The 22,669-nt window shown below is 44.9% G+C and overlaps 1 protein-coding gene across 11 annotated transcripts in view; it reads right to left on the reverse strand.

Annotated features, from left to right (window-relative positions):
* Positions 1-22,669, reverse strand: part of Foxp1 (forkhead box P1) — a 448,446-nt gene that overhangs the window by 71,645 nt on the left and 354,132 nt on the right. For 9 of the 11 annotated variants that reach the window (XM_052174415.1, XM_052174416.1, XM_052174424.1 and 6 more), the window contains 4 exons: positions 18,401-18,538; positions 17,273-17,362; positions 11,624-11,777; positions 5,022-5,226 (listed from right to left, as the gene is read on the reverse strand). In XM_052174415.1, coding sequence (XP_052030375.1) covers positions 5,022-5,226; positions 11,624-11,777; positions 17,273-17,362; positions 18,401-18,538 — 587 coding nt within the window. The remainder of the gene's footprint in view (positions 1-5,021; positions 5,227-11,623; positions 11,778-17,272; positions 17,363-18,400; positions 18,539-22,669) is intronic. The other 2 variants (XM_052174419.1, XM_052174417.1) reach the window with 1 other exon arrangement.

The raw sequence follows: 22,669 nt of genomic DNA on the forward strand, positions 1-22,669 counted from the left end.
CTCGTCTGTATGTGGTTCCTGCAGGGGATTTACGTTTTTATCCTCCTGTACTATTTCAGACCATAAGTGATTTATAGCTTAGGAATCTCACCTCCCTTCATCAAAGATAAAGTGACTTGGGAACTATTTATATTTATAGAAAAATAAATAGGGAATGTATTTTCCTTTAAATGTTGCAATCTGCACACATTCATAGACATTTGGCTGGACTGTGATTAAATTTAAATATTCTCTTAGGGACACTGGTTTTAAATCTCACTTAAGTACTCCTATACCGAATGAAAAGAAAATTTAAAGTCAGATTCAAATATGGATCTTGGCTATGGCACAAATCAGGCATACAACTAGAGAGCTGTCCTGTAATTTCTGGAACTAGGCTTCTTCATCTATAAAATGGGGCCACGGTCCCCACCGCCTTCCCAGTGGTCCCACCAATAAAAGGAGTCGTCACGGCACACGCAGGAGTCTAGCGGCAGCCGGCAGCAAAAAGAGACTGATTTAATGGGCCCTCCCTTCCCTGGTGCACCATAATATAATGTGATATTTAGAATTTTAATTCAAGCAATTACTTAAGTAGTAATTGCTATTTGTATTTACATAGCTGCTTTGATCCAAGAAGCTCAAAGGGCTTACTAAATTTAGCATTTTAATAAACGTTTCATTTGCATTCTGTTGATTCTGTTTACCCACACCAAAACTTGAAATTTCCTGAAGGGAGACAGTCCACAAGTAAAGTGAACAAGGTAATGTCTTCATGTGTGCAGGCATCCCACGCCTCACTTCTCTCTAACTACTCAGAGGTTCTGCCTCCGTGGTGGCAGCAAAACATGAGCAAGGAGGCTTGAGCACACCTGCCTGTCTCTCCTTCGGGCACGCTCAACTTGATCTCACTGTGCTCCTCCGAGGCACTGACGACAGGGGTGTTTATTGCACCAATGGCTTTCTATGTAATCAGCACAATAAACAGTATTAAATTGTCAGGAGGGACTCAAAGCGGGAAGCGGGGCACCAGCACTGAATTCTAACGATGCTGACCGTCCAGGACAGGATCTTAACAAGCCTTGATCTGAGTGTTGGCATCCGCCTCACAGATCACATGGGCCGCTCCTCCTCGCAGGCTGCTGAATACTGATGGACATCTCCACCCAGTGCTGCGGGGAAGTGGGTTTCTATTGGCAATCTTTACCAAAGTGTGTCTCTTCCCTTCTCTACACTCAAGGGTTTACCCTGAATGATTTAATTATAATTTTCCTTGTGTAAGACAAATTAAAGAGGGGAGTAGGAGCGTCGTGCCAAGCACATTATTTATCTCCTTAACAGATTGCAGCTCACCAAACCCCAGAGCTACTGCTGTGGCGGCTGCTCCCAGAAGCTGCGAAAAAACGTACAGGGCAAGAGTGGGAAGAGTGGGAAGACGGAGGCTTCCAAATGGCATGGAGGCGTGTGAGGCAGGTAAGAGCCCTCCCTGCATGTCCCATGGCTTTAAAAACAACAACAGCAACAGAATCTCCCTTCCTCTCCCCAACCGGTTTTCACACATGACACTCCGAGATCTTTTCAGGAAAAATATCCCCTTGAAAGCTGCTAACTCAGGCTAGGGTTTGCCAGGCTGGACTGCACAGCGGCTGGGTCTCTTACTCCTTCCCTCATTGAGGGAAGAGGGAAAAGAAGCGCGACCCCTAGCCAGCGAGGGGGCTCCTGAGGACCGTGTCTCACAAATACCCTCGCGGGATGGCTTTTTTTTTTTTTTTTTTTTTTTTTGGTGGCAGCAAGGAGAACTCCTGAGGTGTCACCCTGACAGCTCAGTGTGTGAGAAAATACTTCAGTGACAACCTCCCCCATGCCTTATTCCTTCCCTTTTGCTTCCTCTTTCTATTCTGTAAAGTGGCCGACACCCAAAGGATTTTAAATACACCACAAGGGGCTGAGGGTTAGTGGTAGACCACTCGACTGGCATATCCCAACACTGCCAATAGATAGACAGACAGACTACAGACAGATATCCTGATAAGGTGAAAACATACTAATACTCATTTTTAAGTACCTGTATCTGTATAAAACTAGCTAAAAGGCTATTGATTGTCGGATGATCGATTCCACCAGCTGAAAGCTACTTAGCCAGCTCTAACCAAAGGTGTTATCATCAGTTCAGACTCTGCTGAAAGGAGGTGAGGGCTTTACCCCTGTGCCAAAGTGTCTGCTCAACATGAACAAGGCCCCACGTTCACCCCAAACTAAAACCAAGTGCCTTCGCTGGAGTTCCCTCTGAACCCAGCCACCGCTGGCAACATACCCCATAACACAACATGGAACAACGGCGAGAGTTAAGTCACATCATATAATTTCCTAACTGCCTCCTCTCTGCATGTGCAACCAAAACTCAGCCTGTTCACACATCCAGATTCGGGCTGGTGGAAATCTCAATTCTCTTCTGATCCACAGTCTAATTTTAGCACGAGATTAAATGCAACATTTGTGCAGACAAATAAGGACCATAAAAAAAAGAAATCAAACAAACGTAGTCTCTGGGAATTGGACTGTGCCTTAGTTCCACTCTCTCTCAAACTTGTCCTAAGACATGAAAAGGGCTGTTCTTCCCCTGCTCGCTGCTGTTCTAGTTACAGATACCACCAGACTGCAGATATGTAACCTTTCAGGATGAAACTGAGCACGGCGCATCGAAACAGGGAGAGAGTTTTCTGTGTCACAGAAAATCTGTGCAGTCTCCACAGCAGCCGGCAAGATTGCAACAAATACCTTAAGTGCATCCGTCGGCATTTTTCAGTGCAGGGCCTCCTGTTCCGCCTACGGATAACGATGTAACTCAATCACTCTGCAGTAAATGGACAGCATCAACCTGGAGACGGGGAAAGCTGGGACCACAAAGGGCAGCGGCCTAGACTGTTCTTAAAAGGCATCTAAGGTTTGCTACTTGGAAATTAAAAAAAAAAAAAAGTAATAAAGACATTCTAATAGATTCCCAGGCAAGACAGAAGACTGGCTTGCAGGTCCACGGATCCTTCACCACTGGAGAGCTATAAACACAGGATGCAGGGTCTGGCCCGGGCTACAAGCCAATCCTTCCTGTTCACCATCCCGTTCTTCCATCCCTTCCAGTCCACTGGCTTTAAAGCATCTCTTAGTCCTTCCTGTGTCTACCAGAGACATTCCAAGGAGATCTCCCAGGAGGCTTACAGTTATTAGTTATAACATGTGCTGCCCTCGTCTTTGAGCATCTGATGGTATGTGTGTGCGTGCCACCCGGGAAGGAAACATTCTGAGACAGGAACCACATCACAGCCCGTGCCTGTGAAGACCTAATGGCACAAGACTACACATCCAGGCTATGTGTGCCATGTGCAAGTGCATGTGGGACAGTCACCTACTGCTCCCACAGACTTGACGGGAAGGTCCAAACAGCCCAAGATTAAACGGAGCGCAAGAAAAACACATTGCAACCAAGGTGGGAGGTGGCGGCACGTGATCTAGGAGGCTGCTGCCAGACCAACATGGCGGAATCCTTTTGTGTGGGGAGGGGTTATGGGTAAGAGTAACATCCTGAACTGAGGATGACACACCACAGTAAACATGTCTACTGCTCACATCGTCACCACCAAGGGTCATGCCCTATAAATAACTGTGTGTGCTTATGCTTTTTTATGATTGACAACACAATGAGTTCATTACATGGCCACACACACTGGGGTAATACCTCCATCCATATATGCAGCTACGCTATGTAAGCGACGAGAACCTTCATTTCTGTCATGTCACCCAGCCAACACTGTACAGGTGGTCGTTCCCACCCCAAAACACCTCTGCACACTTCTGCAGAATCGCGCGCTGTATCTCAGACAGCATTTTTCAAATAGAAAACTTTTCATTCAGACTTGCAAACAAAATACAGAATTTGCCTTTGCCTGATAGAAAAATATTTCGCAGTGAGAAATTCTTGGTAAGCCTCCCTGCCCTCTGTGCCTACAAGCGCTACATATGAGATATAAAAGAAAGAGTCCAAAAATAGTAAACAGGAAAAAAAGAAAAGTGGTTCATTTGAGGAGCCTTATATATTCCATTTCTGAAGTCGACACTAGCAATACTGTTTCTGGGTGCAACGGAATGAACAAATGGCTTCATTTCCTTAGGACTTTAAGCTAACGCAACGCAGTCCAAGATTCAGCTGTCATTCATCAAAAGCTCGGGGGCCCTGAAGATATAAAGCCTTAACTTATAAACAAGAACATACCAGCTGGACAGCACTACCGCACGGGCCATCAGGAGAAAGTGGGCTGGGGTCCGGTTCAAAGTAGCTTAGATCTTTCCTTGATGTCTATGCTGAAAAGGCCCTGGGCTTCCTTTTTTTTTTTTTTGTAGTTGTTTTTTGTTTTGTTTTTCAAGACAGGGTTTCTCTGTGTGGCTCTGGCTGTCCTGGTACTCACTGTGTAGACCAGGATGGCCTCGAATTCAGAAATCCGCCTGCCTCTGCCTCCCAAGTGCTGGGATTAAAGGCAAGCGCCACTGCTGCCCAGAAAGCCCCATGCTTCCTTAAGGGACACGTGATGAATAACATGGCTTTTCCCCGCCTTCGAGGGGAAGCAGTGTAAACTAGCCTTAAGTGCTGTTTCCTCAAACCAAGTCATGAAACTGTCCACAGCATAGACCACTGTTAGAAGATGCCCGGCACCAGGCCACTCGGTTCGCATGGAATAAACTCCCGGCAGAGCACACAGTTGGCCTGGAAGCCCAGAGAGCCAACCCTTCCAGGGAGGCTCCACTAGACTTCTGCCAGGGCTCTGAAGCTGAGTGCGGATCTAAGAAAGGGGTAACTGCTCATGGGAAAGGTGAGAAAATCAGCTGCTCCTCACCCAAACCCTAGCGAATACATTCTGAAGCGATTATGTGCGCATCCAGGCCCCATGCACACAACTAAGTGTCTCAGAGTCCCAGAACTGGGCAAGGCCGCCGGCCCCTGCCAGGTAGAAGGCCCTGCTGAGCACAGGCAGGGGTGGGCGAGCGCCTACCTTTCCCGTTTGGGCGTGTGGACCGAGAGCTGTCCATTGGTTGAGGCGTGTGGGTTCATGATTAGGGAGGTCTTGGAAGGCGCCGAGGACGAGACGCAGGCACTGGTCAGGTCCAGGCTGCTGTGGTTGCTTCCCGTGGTCTCCTCAGCGGTGTGGGCACTTGTCACTTCTTTCCAGAGCTGCTGCAGTTCCGTTGGAATCATGCCTGAAACAAACAAATTGGATAATCAAATCAATTAACAGCTAATTCCGTCCTCTTCAAACAGTAATTAAATCAAAGAGTGAGTAAACAAAGCCTAGTTTGAGGGGGGCTTTTGGGGGTGCTCACAACTTTCTTTTCCTCCCTTCCCAGCTAAGGCAAATACAGCAGTGGCAAGTGCGTCCTCCCACTGAGCAGCCGATTCAAGTCCCCTCCTCACGTGCGGGCACGGAACAGACACCTTGGAAAGGATACGGAGTGCAGCTATGCTGCACCAGCAGGGCTCCTGCTATCCGAAGGCTGCAACTCGGGTTCAGAAGGGGAGCACAGACACACTAGCTTATTTCTAGGCACAAAGGAGGCCTCAAAACAAATTCGCTCAACCACAGACTCCCGACACCAGGAACCACAAAATGAGTGATTCTTGTGCTTAAGTCTTAAATGATGACAAATAGCTTTGTTATTAAATATAGTTTTTATTAATCACTTTTAGACATAAATTATGAATTCATACCGTCTCCCTGAAATGCTTTTCAACTTTTAGCAGTCAAATTGATTATACTATGATTATTTCATTAACACACCTATCTTCCTCATTAATTTTGGTTTCTAGTACCACATGCTTAATTGATGGATGTGTCTCCTGAAGACTGTGTAACTTTTTATACAAGTAACACTATTATTACTGTCACTTCTGGGATCAATGTTAATGAGCCATTGCAGGATAAAAATGGAAAGGAAAATAAGCTAAGAGTCATAAAGTTCTCTTGTTTGTTTGAAAGGGGTCAAAATGGACAAGGTTTTTTTTTTTTTTAATTACTTATTGACCCTTATTGTCTTTAAGATGCAATATAATCAGTACACTAACCTCAACACTGTGGACCTTTGCATCTTTATCCTAGCAGTAATTTAATGTATATTTTAGGGCACATGAGCCCAGGAGAGATAGGTACTGAAATGTACCTAAGAACAGCAAAAGAGACAGTTTCCTCTTAAGGAGGAAAAGCAACCACAGGCCCTGTATATCACAAGGCAACTCCACCTCAGAATGGTATGTCTGGACTGCAGTTCTCCCGTCTCCACCAACTGGAACACAGCCCTCCTAGAAAGTCAGCCATCTCCTGGTTAGATAGCAACAGCCGAAGCAGGCATGTTTCTTACCAAACCGAAACGTCCGGGATTGAAAAGAGAAGGCTGGTGCGTGTTATATTCATTTGAAACACATAATAAAAAAAAATGCCAAGGTCTAAATTTAATTTATTTTTGTCATTTAGAATACAATGGCTAGATAATCATCTCAACGTGATCAGCCAAACATCTTTACTTTGCTAAACTGTTAAAGATTTTAATTATGCTAGCATTGGAGAGCACTGGCCTAATGAGGCGGCGGACTCCAGAGAATCCGAGTGGTTAAGAACTGTGAAATGAGTCTGATAGGATTTTTTTATATTCACCGTGGATCGTTTGCATATCAAAGAGGAGTAAATTATTGCACAGCAGACCAATAACCTTCCCCGCCTTTCTAAGAGGAGCAGTAACAAAAACAGTTGGTCTCTCCAAGCAGTGCTCCAGGAAAATGTTCAAATGCTCAAGTATTTGCAATTAATATATATTATAAAGGAAGCTAAAAATAATACATTGAGTGGTCAGAGATCCTTCAAACGCATCCTCGACAGCTGAGTGGATTTCCTTCTCCCTTCAGAAAAATCAAATGCCAATTATATTTTGATGGATTCTGTCCCAAATGAGCATTTAGTTATTAGGCATATTCAATTAATCCTTGTCCCCTGAAATCAAACCTTGAGGCAAATTAAACAAAGGGAAAGGTCACGACACAATCCTGGGTCCGGTTGTGCTGCATCTGAGCTATTATTTTCAAACACCTTTCAAAGTGACAGGCAGGATGTGCCTATAGCTAGCAGGTCTGCCACTGTGATTCGCACGCTGACAATTACCCTCAGACCACGGTTTACTCAATTGAAACAATGGGGTGGGAGACAGGCTGGTCTGTGCACGAGGGCGTATTGATATGAAAGGCATATAAGTCAGCACCTATTTTTATTTTCTAGTGAGTAAACACAGGGAAAGAAATAGCCACCTCTTTTTCAACTCAGACTAATTGATTTCTGGGTCAAATGCAAAGGAAATAAACATGGATCTGCCGACAGCTGCTCTCACACCTTTTCTCCTTCTGAGAAAAGCAAGCTTCTGACGCTATCCCAAAGGGACAGCAGCCCTTCCCTGATAAATTAAGACCAAGACAAATGGGTTCACCACTTGTTACACCTGCGCAGTGAGTGCACTGGTGGGATTCCGATCTTTTATTCCAATAGCTTGGCAAATCGGGTTCCCCACATACACAGACTCGGTAGAAAGAGGGACAACAGGTACGTTGGGGCCAGATGTCAAGTGTGGTCATCAGGCTTGGAGGCATTCTCCATAGAGAATCAGAGGTGGTCATTTCAGCTCCTCCTTGGTAACTCGCTCTTGTCCAGAATACTGGTCACCCCAGGATGCCCACACCTCATGGCAGAGTCCAGACAGACAGCAGCGAGCTGCTTACCCGTCACGACATGGACGCTTCACTTTCAGAAGCCATGTGTTTCTTCTTCCAGGATGGTACAGTAAGGGGATCAAGTGGGACAAACCCATTAACTGGTATGTAGCCAGGTATGGAGAGTTTACATTTTGAAAAAGTAAAGGATTATAACAGAAATAGGACAGTTCTGTATGAAACTGCAGGTGTAAAGGACAATCAAATGATAAATGACACTGGGTGAGAACAGACAGGTGTATGGAAAATGGAGACTCTAGAGCAGTGGTTCTCAACCTGGAATGGGACTCCCGCAGGAGGTCAAACAACCCTTTACACAGGGGTAGCCTAAAACAGTCTCCCCATCAGCGATTTATGTTATGGTTCATAACACTATCAAAATTACAGTTATGAAATAGCAACAAAATAATTTTATGGCTGGGGCTCACCACAACATGAGGATCTGCATTAAGGGGTTACAGTATTAGGAAGGTTGAGAACAACTACTCTGGAATAATCTGACAACATTCAACTATAAAATCTCGGGGTCAGGGGTAGGCCTCTAAAATACCATTCACTATGGGTTTACACACAGGTGTAAAGTCACTTAGAGAGGCCGTGAGTGAGCCACAGAAGAATCCTGATGGTTTTATTACAGAGTCAGCATCACCAGCACTTTCAAACACCTAACCCTTGAACCTCACTACATTTCTTTTTTTCTTCTTCTTCTTTTCTCCCTCCCAGGACAACCTACCCCTTCATTATAAAAGAAAATGCAGGCACAGGTTTAAAAAATGTACGTTGTGGGGACAGTTGACAGATTACTGGTCGTGGAACTCAATTTTACAACCCCAGGTATCACTGGCTCCAAGACAAACAGTTGATCAACCTTTTTTTGTCCTTGTACATCCGTACCCAGGTGACCATGTTCAAGCAAGCAGAAAGTTGATTTAAACCTCATAATGACATCAGTTTTAAGCCATCATCTCTCGGATGAAAAAGAATTGTGTTGTAGTTCAACGTGACTGAACGCTCTCCAGCCACTTTGCAGAGGAGACTGGGGAGACCAAAGAGAATGCCTGCTTTACAAAAGACAGCAATGACTGCGGTCCACTTTATACCCAGCGTCTAATGCCGGCGATGCCGACATCTGCATCATGCCATCTTGGGTGCGCAGGCAGACGCCCCTTAGTCTTTTACATATGCTTCTTCCTAATGGTGCAGGCGCTAATCGTTAGTGCAGACTGCTAAGCACATCAATCAGTGCCATGGCTAGTGAACTGCCTGCGGGGTCTCCGACGTGTTGCTGTGGAGATCACACTGCATGCATCACCATGTTCACGTCTTTCACATTACACAAGCGCTTGTCTTGCCGCTGCCGATTTGCCCTCTTTTGGACAGCTTAACTGATGTACTGTAACAATGAACCTCGGTGAGCAAACTTAATAGCACAGGAGCAATGGGAAAAGATGAGAGTGAGCAAGCCAGGCTTGGAGAGTCCGGTGGGTGTGTCAGAACAGCCACATTCTCAACAATAAACCGTAGGGTGTAATTAATGCAGGCTATAACATTACAGAAGCACTGAAATGCATTAGCCAACGCGTCCATCCTCTGCCCTGAGCTCGGTTCCTACTCCTGCCCAATGGAGGGCAATGGAAGCAATGCCTCTCGATACTAAACAGCTCAGCAGACAATGTAAGGGCAGGTGGGAGGGCAGGAGGAAGTGAAAGAAGCAAAGAGTCACAGTCCAAGCATTAAAAGCAAAGAAAACAACAACAAAACCTATAAGGGACAGATGTTGGGTGTGGCTGACTCAGGAGACAAAACCCAAACAGACACGCCCCACTGGCTCCACACAACACCCCAAACTTCAAGACACATGACTACCTCTTCAGCAGCACAAAAGAGACCCATTATTCTCACACTGCTCCAGGAGGGAACTGAACCCAAAACTTAGGAAGCTGTGGCTACCATCCACCCAGTGGCAACTACACAGAGCTGCTACAGCAGGGAGGACTGCAGGCCCTAAGGATGTGGACTCTGCGGTACCACATGCGACCACATGTTTGCATATCTGCAGGATCGCACTGTGGACAGCAGGGTACATGGCTGCTCAAACCCCTCATATAGAGAGGTATGGCATAAACAGATGGCGTGACACACATCTAAAACCTCAGCTGTTGTTCAGGGAACTGAGACAGGAGCTGGAGGCCAGCCTTGGGTTACAAAGTGAGAGGGTCTTGCTGGAAAAAAAGAGAGAGAGAGAGGCAAAGAGGAAGAAAGGGAGAAAGAAATGAAAGGAAAAGAGAGAACAGGATGGAGTGGTATTTGAAAGAACCCAGAAGTTTAAATGTAAAGAAGCCAGACATGACATAGGGCCCTTAAAACCATGTGAACACTTAAACCACTGCTGTGTAGTGCTGTTGATGGAATAACAGGAAACCCGCCTGTGCACGCCTGGCACAGGTATCATTGCTGCCCCTTTCCTTTCTATCAAGGTGTACGCGGTAGTCTGAGAATACGCACTGCATGGGCATGGACAGGGACAAGGTCTTCAAACAGTCATGGGACACCTGCATCCTCCCTCCTGCGTTCCTTTGTTGGTCTTAAGTAAGTAAATCAGAGCTGGCTCCACACACAAGGCCTCCAAAGAACACCTACAGATTCCCTTAGCCTTGGATAGCAGCAGCTTTTCAAGGTATCTACTATAAATACTTTGCGGGACTGCTCTCCAGGAGAACTCAGGTTGGATTCCCAGCACTCCCAAGGCAGCTCACAACCATTCTTGACTCCAGTTCCAGAGAACCGGATGCCCCCTTCTGGCCTCCATGGGTAGTACATGTGCATGGTGCACAGGCATACATGCATGCAAAATACCCATACCCATAAATAAATAAACAAACAACAACAAAGCACACCAAAACTCCTTGATATTTTTCAAAGAATCAAAGTTTTTTTTTTTTAAGAAAAAAAACCCACTAACTGGAAATGAATGGCTAATGAGCTCAAAATCAGCAGGAAAAAAAAAAAGGTAAAATGGAACAGAAACAGAAACTTAAAATATCCCACTGATTTTTAGAATTCAGATGTCTAATAGCCATGGTGGAAATAAAATTGATAGTGTGTCTGAATATTAAAATAGAGTATTTAGAACACTGAAGAAATGGCTCACCAGTTAAGAGCACTGACTGCTGTTCCAGAGGGTTCAATTCCTAGCACCCACACTGCAGATTACAACTATCTGTAACTCCAGACCCAAGGGATCTGACACCTTCTTCTGGCCTCTACAGGCATCAGGCACACACATGTAGGTAAAACACTCATACAAATGAGAACACAATAATAAATTCTTTAAATAGTGTTTCTATAAAATATTGCTAATATTTAAATGAGCTGAGGGTCACGGCACACACCCAAACTTTAGGACTTGGGAGGTGGAGGCCAGAGGATTTTAAGTTCCAGATTAGCCTGAGCTATGTCAGAGACCGAGAAGAAGAAGGAAAGAAGAAAAGAACTTCTCATGTTGTAAAACATGCTTTAATATGATTACATAGGATGTTTCAAGAACTGAAATGCCAAAGGACTGTAATGAGATGTTCAGTGAGGGCGCGCAACATTTGATTTCCTTTTCCCCAGCACTGCAGCAGAGCCTCTGTGAGCATTCAGATCCCTAACTCTTCCTCTTGACACCAACAAGCCCTGCAAGGACCTCTCTGCTTTGCTGTCGGTTGGCTAATGTTTCTCTGTGCATGTTTCAGGTCGGTAAATCCCTGCACCCCAAGCAGGTAGAGATGGAGACACACCATGCCCTCCGCCAGCCCTCTCTGCAGACGCCGGCCTCCCGTGTGATCCCCTGCAATGGCTGCTTACCTTGAGCGAGGGGTTGGAGGGGAAGGGCAGGCTGCCCGGGCTGAATTGTTAGAAGGCCTTGGCGCTGGAGAGACAGGAGGTGCTGCTGCTGCAGCTGCTGCATCTGGAGAAGCTGTTGCTGGAAAGCCAACTGCTGGGTAGCCACCTGCTGCTGCTGCAAGAAACAGTGAGGGGCAGGAATGAGCCCAACAATCCTGCGGAAGGGTCAGAATGTCATGTGTGCGTGCTGTAACACCCACCACCATCTTCCAAAGTCTGAGGACTGCCAGCTCAGTTGGGTGGAGGGCTCGATGTCAAGGTTTAAAAGGGACATTACCATGTCTGAAGGAAAGGGTGTGTAGGGGGTCTGCTTTAATAGTTCTTCTACTGGCCCCCTTGGCAAAAAGGATTCCTTTGACCACCCTGCTTTCCTGACAACAGGAAAAGCATGAGTTCTGTAGTCAAGACATGAACTTTTGAGACTTTGAAATCCAGTTATTCACACTAGGAGACTGGATCCTTCTAGTCTGGAGGGATTAGAACCCTGGACCCTTGAGGTGTAAAATAACAAGGAGCCTCTCTCCCTCCCTGCACTAGCAAGGGCCTTTAACTACCGCTCACTACTTCTGACACAAATAAATGAGAAAAAATCAGACCTTTGAAGAAGAAAAACTTCATCTAATATTGTTAATTAGCCATGACAAACGATGAAATAACATTGTAAATCTTTCATAGAAACAGCCACTAGATTTTAATTACACACATTCATAATTTAGCAAACAACATCACACTCCACAAGGAGTGTTTAACGCGAGCAGTGCTCCGAGCTTTAGAGCCTTAAGTAGGGCTTGAGTTTCCACCTCAGGTTGTCCCGTGTCCCTGCCCGCTTTGTTCCTGGAAAGGAGGGGCTTTATGATATGATAAATATCTCTGTTGACTGCACAATGACAGGAGGAAAACTTTTGTTGTGTAAAACATCAATACATCATTCCTGTGTTTAGCAGGCTTTGCCCCAGCCAAAAAAAATTAATGTAGATTTCCTCAGTAATTATCTGAGTGATAGAAAGATAATACAGTGCAAGAATACAATAAATAGAAGGAAATTATCTAATATCCTTAATCTGCTAGGAATCATATCAAGGTGGAGGTCTTGGCTACATTATGGCTAACAATCAGAATGAAAAAATTAACCCTTTCCTAACTGGATTCCCCACCACCACCAAAAAAAAAAAAAAAAAAAAATTTTTGAGGAACACACAAGAGCTCTTAATCCTGAATATTATTCCAAAGGTCAGTGATATCTTGGCAAGATGATGACCCAGTGTTTTGAGAGCCTGCCTGCTCTACTTAATAACAATACTTTACAAACAACTGCATTCACTTAACCTAACACATGACCTTGATCTGATATGGCCATAAAATGGTGTGTGTACCAAGACCTTCTGAAGCAAAGTTCAAAGGAAGAGAAAAATGGTGGTTTCCTTTTGGCCTTTGTGTAGTTTATTTTACATGAAAAAAAGAAAAAAAAAAAGCCATCATCCTCATATTAGCAACCAATTTCAGACTTACCACCATGCCACTGAGAAAGTTAATTGAGTTTCACTCCAAAAAAAAAAAAAAAAAAAAACAAATTCTATACCACTGACAACAAAAATTTAAATAAATTTAAATGAAAAGCCAGTGCTTTCATTTTAAGAACAGCATGCAGAAAATGATCCAATTGTTCTCACCCCTTCCCAAGTTACCACATTAATGTGAAACCCAGTGATAGTCATATTTGTGTCAAAAGGATTTTTTTACTTCTTCAACAGATATTAACTCATGACATTAAAGAAGAAGGACAGTCAAAGACTGGGGAATTAGCGACTGTTGAGGTCAAACCTAAAGGGGGGATGGAGTCCCGGGAGGGCACTTCCTGTCTTACTGTAAGTGAGTGTTTAAAACTGTGTATTTATATAAAATGACTGATGCCGTTTTCTGTTGTCTGTGGCCATCCCTAGGAAAGTGCCCATGAAAGCTGTCCACGTCTGAAAAGCCAGGATATAAAAGTATACAAGGCCCATTGTCCAAAGAAGAATTTAAAAGCAACACTGGTTGCCAAACTGTGCTCCCCACCCAGTTACCAAACACAGGATACAGCCCGTTTGTTTACCTCTCGCAGTTGAATGCATACAAAAAAGGTCTCTGCACAGTCCCGACAGGTCAGCAGTCAGGGCTAAAATGCTCAAATGCTCTGATAAACCTTTCGTTTCGGGTCCCCTCCCTAGGGCTGCAGTCAAAGGTCTGTTTTCCTTTCTTTGGCTACTCCCCTCAGCCTAACATAAACTGTCATAACTGGCCAGGACAAACGGCCCTTTTGAAACAATCAGCTCTGCCACCTCATCACACAGGATGGCAACCCCCCCTCCACACACACACACACACACACACACACACACACACACACACTCCACTTGATTTTAAAGTGAATTCTGCCATCTACTTTCCCAGCTGCCCGGAGTCCAGGATCTAGGAGCTGTTCCTTCCACAGTGTACAGGGTCAACCTCTGACCCCATCAGCGAACACCTATCTCCCGAAGGAGTATCATGGGTCTGGTTCAGTGTGACGTTGAACTTCTCAAGGAGAGGTATCACATACAACTTTAAGAAAAACTAAACGCATTGTGCTCTGGCTATGGGGCCACATATAACCAAAAAATGCAGGGGGTGGGGGTGGGGGACACAGGAGAGGAGGTACCTGACTGTAGAAAAAGATGAGTGGCTAATGACAGCTCATTCAGTAAAGGAATAAGACACTTGCTCCATCTGCAAATGTCTATGTTCAAACCTTGTCAAAATTATCACCACCAGGCCATACCACACAGCTGCTAACAAGTGACTCTTTCTCACTACAGCACAGAAGGACCATCAGCTGCATGATGATTTGGGGACAGGAGCCCTTGTCATCTCAGAGAAGCAGGTTCTCCCAGCTACTAGTGTAATAGTGGATCCAGGGCACGCACTGTGGTCACACAGTGAAACCCAAGGACACTACTCTGACTCCACTTGTCTGCCTTCCTCTAGGTATGTTAAGGTCACATATCTCCTGGGTCACCGAACCATGGGCCACAGCCTGCCCAATATCCTCAAGATGGGAAAAAAAGAAAGAGAGAGAAAGAGAGAGAGAGAGAGAAGGAAGGAAGGAAGGAAGGAAGGAAGGAAGGAAGGAAGGAAGGAAGGAAGGAAGGAAGGAAGGAAGGAAGGAAGGAAGGAAGGAAGAAAGAAAGAAAGAAAGAAAGAAAGAAAGAAAGAAAGAAAGAAAGAAAGAAAGAAAGAAAGAAAGAAAGAAAACACCACTACAATGCCATGGACACAACATGTTCAGTTGGCCAGCACCCTCTGCTCAAGCTCAGGGGTCAGTATTATCTTTGTCTCCCCTTCCCCACAACAGCACTTTGGGAACTCTTCTACTGGGGAACTTCCCCAGCTCCATGTCTTTCTGGAGCCCTCTGAGCTCCTCTGAACTTTCATGTCTTCCCAGCACGCAGATGTGCTTTCCAAACTCTGTCTACAAGACCAAATAAGAGGTTAATCATCAGTGGCGATGGGAAGGAAGAACGCAGCCCCTGGTAACTGATAAGAGTGGCCGTGGCAGCCCTTTTTAGTGTGTCTTCAAATGGAGAGTTAAAGATCTTTAAAAAACTAAATTTTGATGCCTTTGAAAAGAAAGAAGCACAAAATAACAACAGGGGGTTATTGCCTGCAAGCCACGGGGGAGAAACTCCGTAATTCTTCTTCTCCCTTTTGAAGGCTGTAAGAAATCTGATTCAAAAAAGCAACAGCAGACGGGGAAACCTCTTGAGGCTGTAACCATTTCCTGTGATCATGCATAATGTGCTTCAAAAGTGGGTTTTTACCAATTCTGTTGATCAATTGCGCCTCCTTCCTAGCCCTTCTTTTTCTGCTGTGTTTACATCTGATGTGACTCAGTGACAAGCACTGTCTGAGACTGTGAAACAGGCCTGTCATGTTGATTTATGGGCGCATCAAACCCCAACTTGTCCAAACTGAAGCTCGCAGTTCATTAATTAGAGAGTTGTGACTTTGAAGTCAGCTTTCAGACTGTGGTTTTTAACATTTGGCTTAATTTATATGCTCTTGAATGTGGATCTCTAAGGGAAAAAACTGAAATTCCCTCCTTGTCTTTGAACTTCTTTTGACCGCACAATAATCATTTCTTTGTGCAGAGTGATGCCTGCAATCCCAGAGTCATTAAGGCGCATTGAACTGCCACTGATGAGTAAGCCCAGCTGAATTAGAAAAACAGCCAGGAAAACAAAGCTGAGAGCCTTCTGCGGGGTGATATCTCACAATTACATGCCTTCCCTCCCCGTGCCATTTCCATTTTAATTACTGTTAGTCCTTTAGATTTACATTTTAGACACTTTTTAATCTGCTCCCTTTTTTATTAGAGCAGCGCCCGGTGGCGAGCCACCGTCCTTAAGGTTGTGTCAGCATTTTCATTAATATGCCTCCTCCCCTTTACCCCAAAACTGCCCCTGCTCCGCCAGGGGTTTACAAGCAGCCTGCTAAACAGGACTCCCGGGTGGGGAAACTTGGCAGCGTGTAGAAAGCATGTAAAGGGAGGAGCAGGCATGGGGGAAGAGAAACCTGGGTGATTCCCACGTGTAAAGCCAGCATCCATCTTCCTGTGAGGGACGGGGAAGTGGAGGCAGTCACCTGGCAAGACTCCCTCCACAGAGCAAAAGTGGCTGTGCAGGGTTGCCAGAGCAGCCGAGAAAGAGGACAGGATGATATCCACGGAATTGCATATTTTGTTGTTGCAAAGGAGGGATACTTAAACCACAGCTTTGGACCACTGTGTAAACGTGGAGGGCTGGGAGAATATCCTAGTACCGACACAGTGGCTCTCAAGGGCTCTCGGGAGTGACCGCACCCTCAGACTCATGGCCACATAGAGAAGGTGAGGTGGGAACCCCTGGGAAGGTCCCATGGGGTATGGGTCTGCAAGGGTCACCTGCATGGGCAGAGCAGCCAAATGCAATAAATTATAAACACTACAAAGAACTAGAACATAGAAGTAAATACAATGTGGAGGGAGGGGGTTGGAGGAGTGGGGTTTGCTGCTGTTGTTTAGTTTTGGTTTGCTAAGTACAGAGGAGTCCCCTAACTTTAATGCACATGCATTAATGTGCTCAACATGCAAGAGGTTAAATGAAGATATAGGTGTTTAGTTGTGTTTTAAATGCCTTATTTGCTTGTCTAACCTCATAGGAAGGTTGCTGGCCAATGGAGAAGGCCATTGCCACCTTCCCAAATGCTTGGGTTCATAAGGTAAGCAAGCAAACAAACAAACCAATAATTAAATGATGAAAAACATGAAGGGTGTATCCTTTTCCCATCTTGCCCCTCCCCAGCCCAGCTGTACACTGGTCCTCAGCTATATCAAAGGGGCCCAGCACACTGCTCAGGGTGCTGTCCCTACTGCAGCAGAGGTACACTGACTGAGAAATCTTAGCACCAACAGGACAATAACTCTCAGTCTGAAAGCCGAGAACCGATAGAGTCAGCTGAGTTGGGCAATTATTTAAAAGATGAATGACAGTTTAATAGCCACTAGATAGTCCCCCGAGATCTGCGGTTTGAAAGTAAAATATGCATCACCCGTACCTCTTTCGGCTGTTTTCCAGCATGTTGCTGTTGGAGAAGTTGAAGCTGCAACTGTTCCTGTTGTTTTTTATAAAATTCTTGAAGCTGCTGCTACAAGAGAGAGAGGAGGGGACGGTAAGTAACGGAAGACCGCGACCCGTTGTCCCTCTCCGTGCTACGCACAAACTGTGATATGAAAAATAGCATCCTTTTATCTGGAATGGCCTGACCTTTTACTTTGAAACCTGACAATAAATTCCGCGCGCACTGACTATTCTTGGCATTAAGGTCTGAGAAGTAATCTCAAAAATGAACTGATGAAAAACATACCATTTTCTACCCAAATTAATTAAAATAAAGCAAGGGATGACCTTTGATTGTACAACAAAGCCGAGATGCCCTTGCAGGGTCTGGTCAGTCTCTAGCTCAGGCTCTCTGAAATATGGGAGGTAGGGCAGGGAAGGGGAGGGTCCCGCCCTTGGATGCTTCAGCAGCATTGGGAACATCCTCCAAGTCCTGGCCTCATCGTTACAAGGTAGTAACTTCTTCCCCTGTAGCATCTATCTGTTGGGTTTAGGTTACTTCTTCAGTCTGAGTCTTATGTCCCTGAGATACATGGACAGCCACAAGTGTGAGCGCCAGCACTGTGTGGAGAAAGCAAACTCTGCCTTGAAATGAATGAATCCCGAAATGCTTCTTTCTGTGCCTAAGGGGGGGGGGGGGCGGGAAATCTTTAAAGGTAAGGCTTCGGGGTTGAACTAGGGACTTCAAGAGCTATCTACATAAGCTTGGCTTCCAATGTGCACCTCATGCTGCTCTCTGGTCCATGCCATTTAGAAGCCCCTTGGCTTACTAAATAAAAGACTGAAAGCCCTCTGAGCCTGAAGGATCTTTTTCCCACTATGTCCTATTACAGCCCTAATCTCAGACCATGCATGGGGCAGTCTCCAGACGGGAGCCCCGGGCATGTGGCATCATTCTAGTGCTTCCGGGGCGAGGAGGCCATGCTTATCACCCAGGAACCAGGTGGGATTCTTGTCCCACTTGGTCTGCCCTGTTCATTCTTCAACGGGGAAAGCAATTGGTTGGGTGGAGAGGAACTGGGAAGTGAGCTGTGGGGGTCTGGGTGGGCAGGAGGGGGACCATTACCTGTTGAAGCATGAGGGTCTGCTGCTGCTGGAGGAGAACCTGGAGCTGCTGGGGGCTCAGCACTTGCTGCTGGAGGATCTGCTGCATTTGTTGAGGAGTGATAACCTGAGGTGTCATCATAGCCACTGACACGGGAACCTAGAACGTTAATGAAGTGTCAGTGGGAAGCAAAGAAGCCAAATACCCACAGCCTCACAGGTTCAGCCCTCTTCAAGGACTAACTTCCCATATATGGATGGCAAAGAGACACAAGCACAGATCCTATGCAAACTCTCATGCAATTATCAGTATCAATTTTAGAGTGATGGTGTTGCCAGGTATCCAACTCAGAGAGGGCATCATAGATGCTGGGCAAGTCAAGAAATGTCAAGGAAAAACCTAGCAGCCAGGATAGGTTCTGGCCAACCTTATGAGCAGAGCAGAAAGCACACCTTAACAAATGTCACCAGGATAAGGGACAGGTCCATCCTTGTTCTCATTAACATCAGATCTCTAGTCAAAATGGAGCTGTTAGGAAGTCAACCTTCGGCCAGGCAGTGGTGGCGCTTGTCTTTAATCCCAGCACTTGGGAGACAGAGGCGGATGGATTTCTAGTTCGAGGCCAGCCTGGTCTACAGAGTTCCAGGACAGCTAGGGCTATACAGAGAAACCATGTCTCAAAAAAACAAAAAATAAAAAATTTAAAAAAAGTTAACCCACGCTTCATTTTTTTGTTCTAGGGAAGAAATTAAGGAGGAACGAGCAGCTCTGTAATCACAGCTAGCATGACCCACTTCACCGTGGACAGTGATCTTCAGGACCATCCAGGAGGCTTAGCTTTGCTGGTGGAACCCTGGACACACCTTCTGAGCTTAAACCATGGATCCTTCCTGGGATGCCTCTTACCCTTCCTTATTCACCGAGCATACAGATGTCTCAATTCTTTCCTATTACATGTGATACCAGTAAAAGCCGCTTTCCATGACATTTCAGTGACAAACAGCTACAGTGATGAACTTGATAGCATTTCGTATTTGCAACTGTTAACACGTTTCTGCACGGGCATCGTTGCAAGGAACCTGCACACTGTATCTGAAAGGATGATGTCTTGTTCAGATAAAACTCTGACATTAAAATGACAGGCTGTCTTGGCCAAGGTTACACAAATTGTATTCAAGCGGATACCTAATGACAACGCTACGGATTCTGCAAGCTTCCTAGAATGTAATTTAGCTATTCAAAATAATCACCGCGCTTGTGTTTAATTTTCAGACTACATGAGAACCATTTTGTCAGTCCCTGTACTCCAAAAGATACTTCAGGAAAAAAAAATCATCCCCCCCTTAAAAAGATAAGAAGAGAAAAAAAAAAAAAAGAAAGAAAATCACATACAATAAAAGGAAGACAAGAGTCTAGTGTCTAAGAGTAATATTTAGGCTTCTTACTTTTCTTTGGTTTTTAAGCAAATATCCCAGCAAGAAGCCAGAAACTGTAAAGGATATACGTTGTTATAAAGGGTCTGCTGTCGTCGAATGTATTACAATAAAAGGTAATAACATGTTTTGTACTTTGCCTGTGCGCCATTTTTTTTTTAAATCCTGCAGACAATAGCTGATCAAAAGATAAAAGATTTAAAAAAAAAATCTTTTGGGGGAACAGTAAGCAAAAGAGAAACGGAGTGTTAATTTTATGTAACATAATGTCTTAATATGCAGTTTATCTTGACTTTTTCACATGACTTGCCCTGTCATTTGCATAGCGAGCTCTCATTCCTAATTTCACACTCATTATGCACTGATGTCCCGATTTCTCAGCATCACTAATTTTGATGAACTAGAAATGGTTCCTGAAGGTCAGACTCACATACAGTGAGCCCTTTCCCCTGTTGTGGTGGTGTGTTGTGTGATGCGGGCAATCTGAGGGAGGCTCCTGTGCAAGTTTCACATGTTTAGAAAGCACGAGCTAGAACACTCCGAAAATGTCATTAACCCAACTCGAGGAGGTCATCCGTGAATTCTTCCTATTGCAGTGGTCTTTTAAGTGTAGATGTAGTTACACTGTAATTTAAAACAGATGGGCATGTCTGAATATTTTTATATGCAAAAAGGGACAGATGTATATGAATGGATAAATTATCCTTTTAAAAAGATAATTCGCAGCATGAAATATCACCAATGATTGGAACACTGAACTTGCCTACAGTCTAGGGCAAACGCCAAGAAGACATTATGAAAATATCTAACCATCTACGCATTAATTCCAATTAGTCGACTTTGTCTTCATCCAGAAGAAACTTTCAGAATTTTTAACTGTGCACTGGGTGCCAACTGCTATCTTTGGAGCTCCTGAAGCCAACATATCACAATAGAAGTTTACTGTTCCTTGAGAGTCTCATAGCCATTCAGGAGGCTCGCTGAAGCAAACAAAGGAGCCATGTTTAGGATTTCTTTTTCTCTCTGCCTTTCTTGGATGACTTACAACACAAATACCAGCGAGCCAAGTGGCTAATAGTAATGGACAGGAAAACAGACAGGAACAGGGCGGTGTAAAACCCGAACCGGTGCTCAACACAAACCTAACAGAACCGTGGCAGAGAGAGAGAGCACAGAAACAGTCACCTCATCATTTTCTGAAACCCCTGTGTTAGAAAGTGGCACAGGTAAGTTGGGGAAGGGGGTTGATGCACACACTACAGGGGCTACATAGATGCACGGATATCAAATCTCCTCCAACTAGATAAAGAGTGTATTTATTCTACAGGATATACCTTACCCTTTAATAAAGGTGATTTAAACTATTGTAGTTTAATGTCTTCTTTTGACTGGATTTTTTTTTATCATATTATTTGAAAAGCTTTTTATTTTGAAGCATGGTAAAAATAGTAAGCCTTTATAGTAAGTAAATGAGAAACGCCACGGCCCCTTGACTGTCAATAAAAAAGGGTGACCAGGAAAAGGCTGACAGGTGTGGGTAATTTTTAAATCCTCTCAGAGAGCCAATGGTTTCCAGCTCCTTTTCCCACAGTTACTTCTTCATTGTTGGCAGTCGAGCTGCAGAACAGTAGAATGAACTTGACTCTCCCTGCTTGTTCCCTGTGGACACTCTGATGGAGGGTCTGATGAGTAATAAAGCGCTTCAAGCAGCAGGCGCAGCCCAGTGAGGGGCAGGCCCGAGAAGCCTGAGTAACCCTTCCTCGGAGTGGAGCGCCTTCTGAGTGGTCAGAAGTGGGCCATTATATCCTGATGGCCTGAACTTGGCTTTTACCATCTAAAACCACAGTTTCACACCAGTTAGGTCCCAAGCCACCAAAGTGGGCAAGGGAGCTTCCTTTGCAAATGCAGAAGAGCAGATTTTGGTTGCCCTCCCCCTGCTTCCCCACCCCCTTCAAGTTTCCACTCCAACATATATTATGACAAGAGGCTGTAGCAAGGTTCCAGAAAAGTATCCGAATGGAACAGAAACAAGAGGGAAAAAAAAATGGAGCACAGTTTAAGGTTTTAACTACTGGAGAATTATGGCCTATATATACCCTCCCTATTTCCCAGTGTCCAGCTCTCTCAGGTACCCAGTACCTACTCATACTAGGAATCAAAGGGCATGCAGTACCAGCGAGGGGCCATTACAGCCCACACTTTATTACCCATTACTACTGAGGTCATTAACGGCAAGAGTGATTGTCGAAGCCCTCACCTATTGATCACTGTAACTGCTATCATTTAATCCTGTGTTGAATGTCTGGAAAGTGGCTAAAGGCACACGAGAGAGAGTGGTTTAGCATTGAGAAATACGGCCAAAGCTTAGAAATTACACTTTGATTCATAAAATCTAGCCAGTGGTTTAAATCAATAGTATTTAAAACAGTCATGTGAGGTTTTAACTACAGCTGTCTGATATTTATAGGGCCTTCATTGAAAGTGTTCCACCAAAACTAAACTTTGCCCCCACCCTCCCACTCCCTGACACCCACCTTACCCTCCTGGAGTTAACAGTCATTTCTGATGCTTCATGTAGCTACCAGGGCTTGTGCCTTTTCTGGGAGTTGAAGCTAATACTTGATTTTACCTCAGAAGACAATTTAAATACAAGGCAAAGAAGAAAAACCTGATGCCTATACCGCGTTAACCGTTTAAGAGTGCAGAAACGAGTCTGCAGCGTGGGGCTGTCTGAAGGCACAATCAATCAATCACAGGACGCAGTTTATGGGACCTAGCATGATTCTGCCTAGCTGCCTTCAGGAATCAGAAATTCGAATAAAATTTCTGGTGGACATTTAAAGCACTGGGAAACTGA

Source organism: Apodemus sylvaticus, chromosome 2, assembly GCF_947179515.1.
Source record: "Apodemus sylvaticus chromosome 2, mApoSyl1.1, whole genome shotgun sequence".
NCBI lineage: Eukaryota > Metazoa > Chordata > Mammalia > Rodentia > Muridae > Apodemus > Apodemus sylvaticus.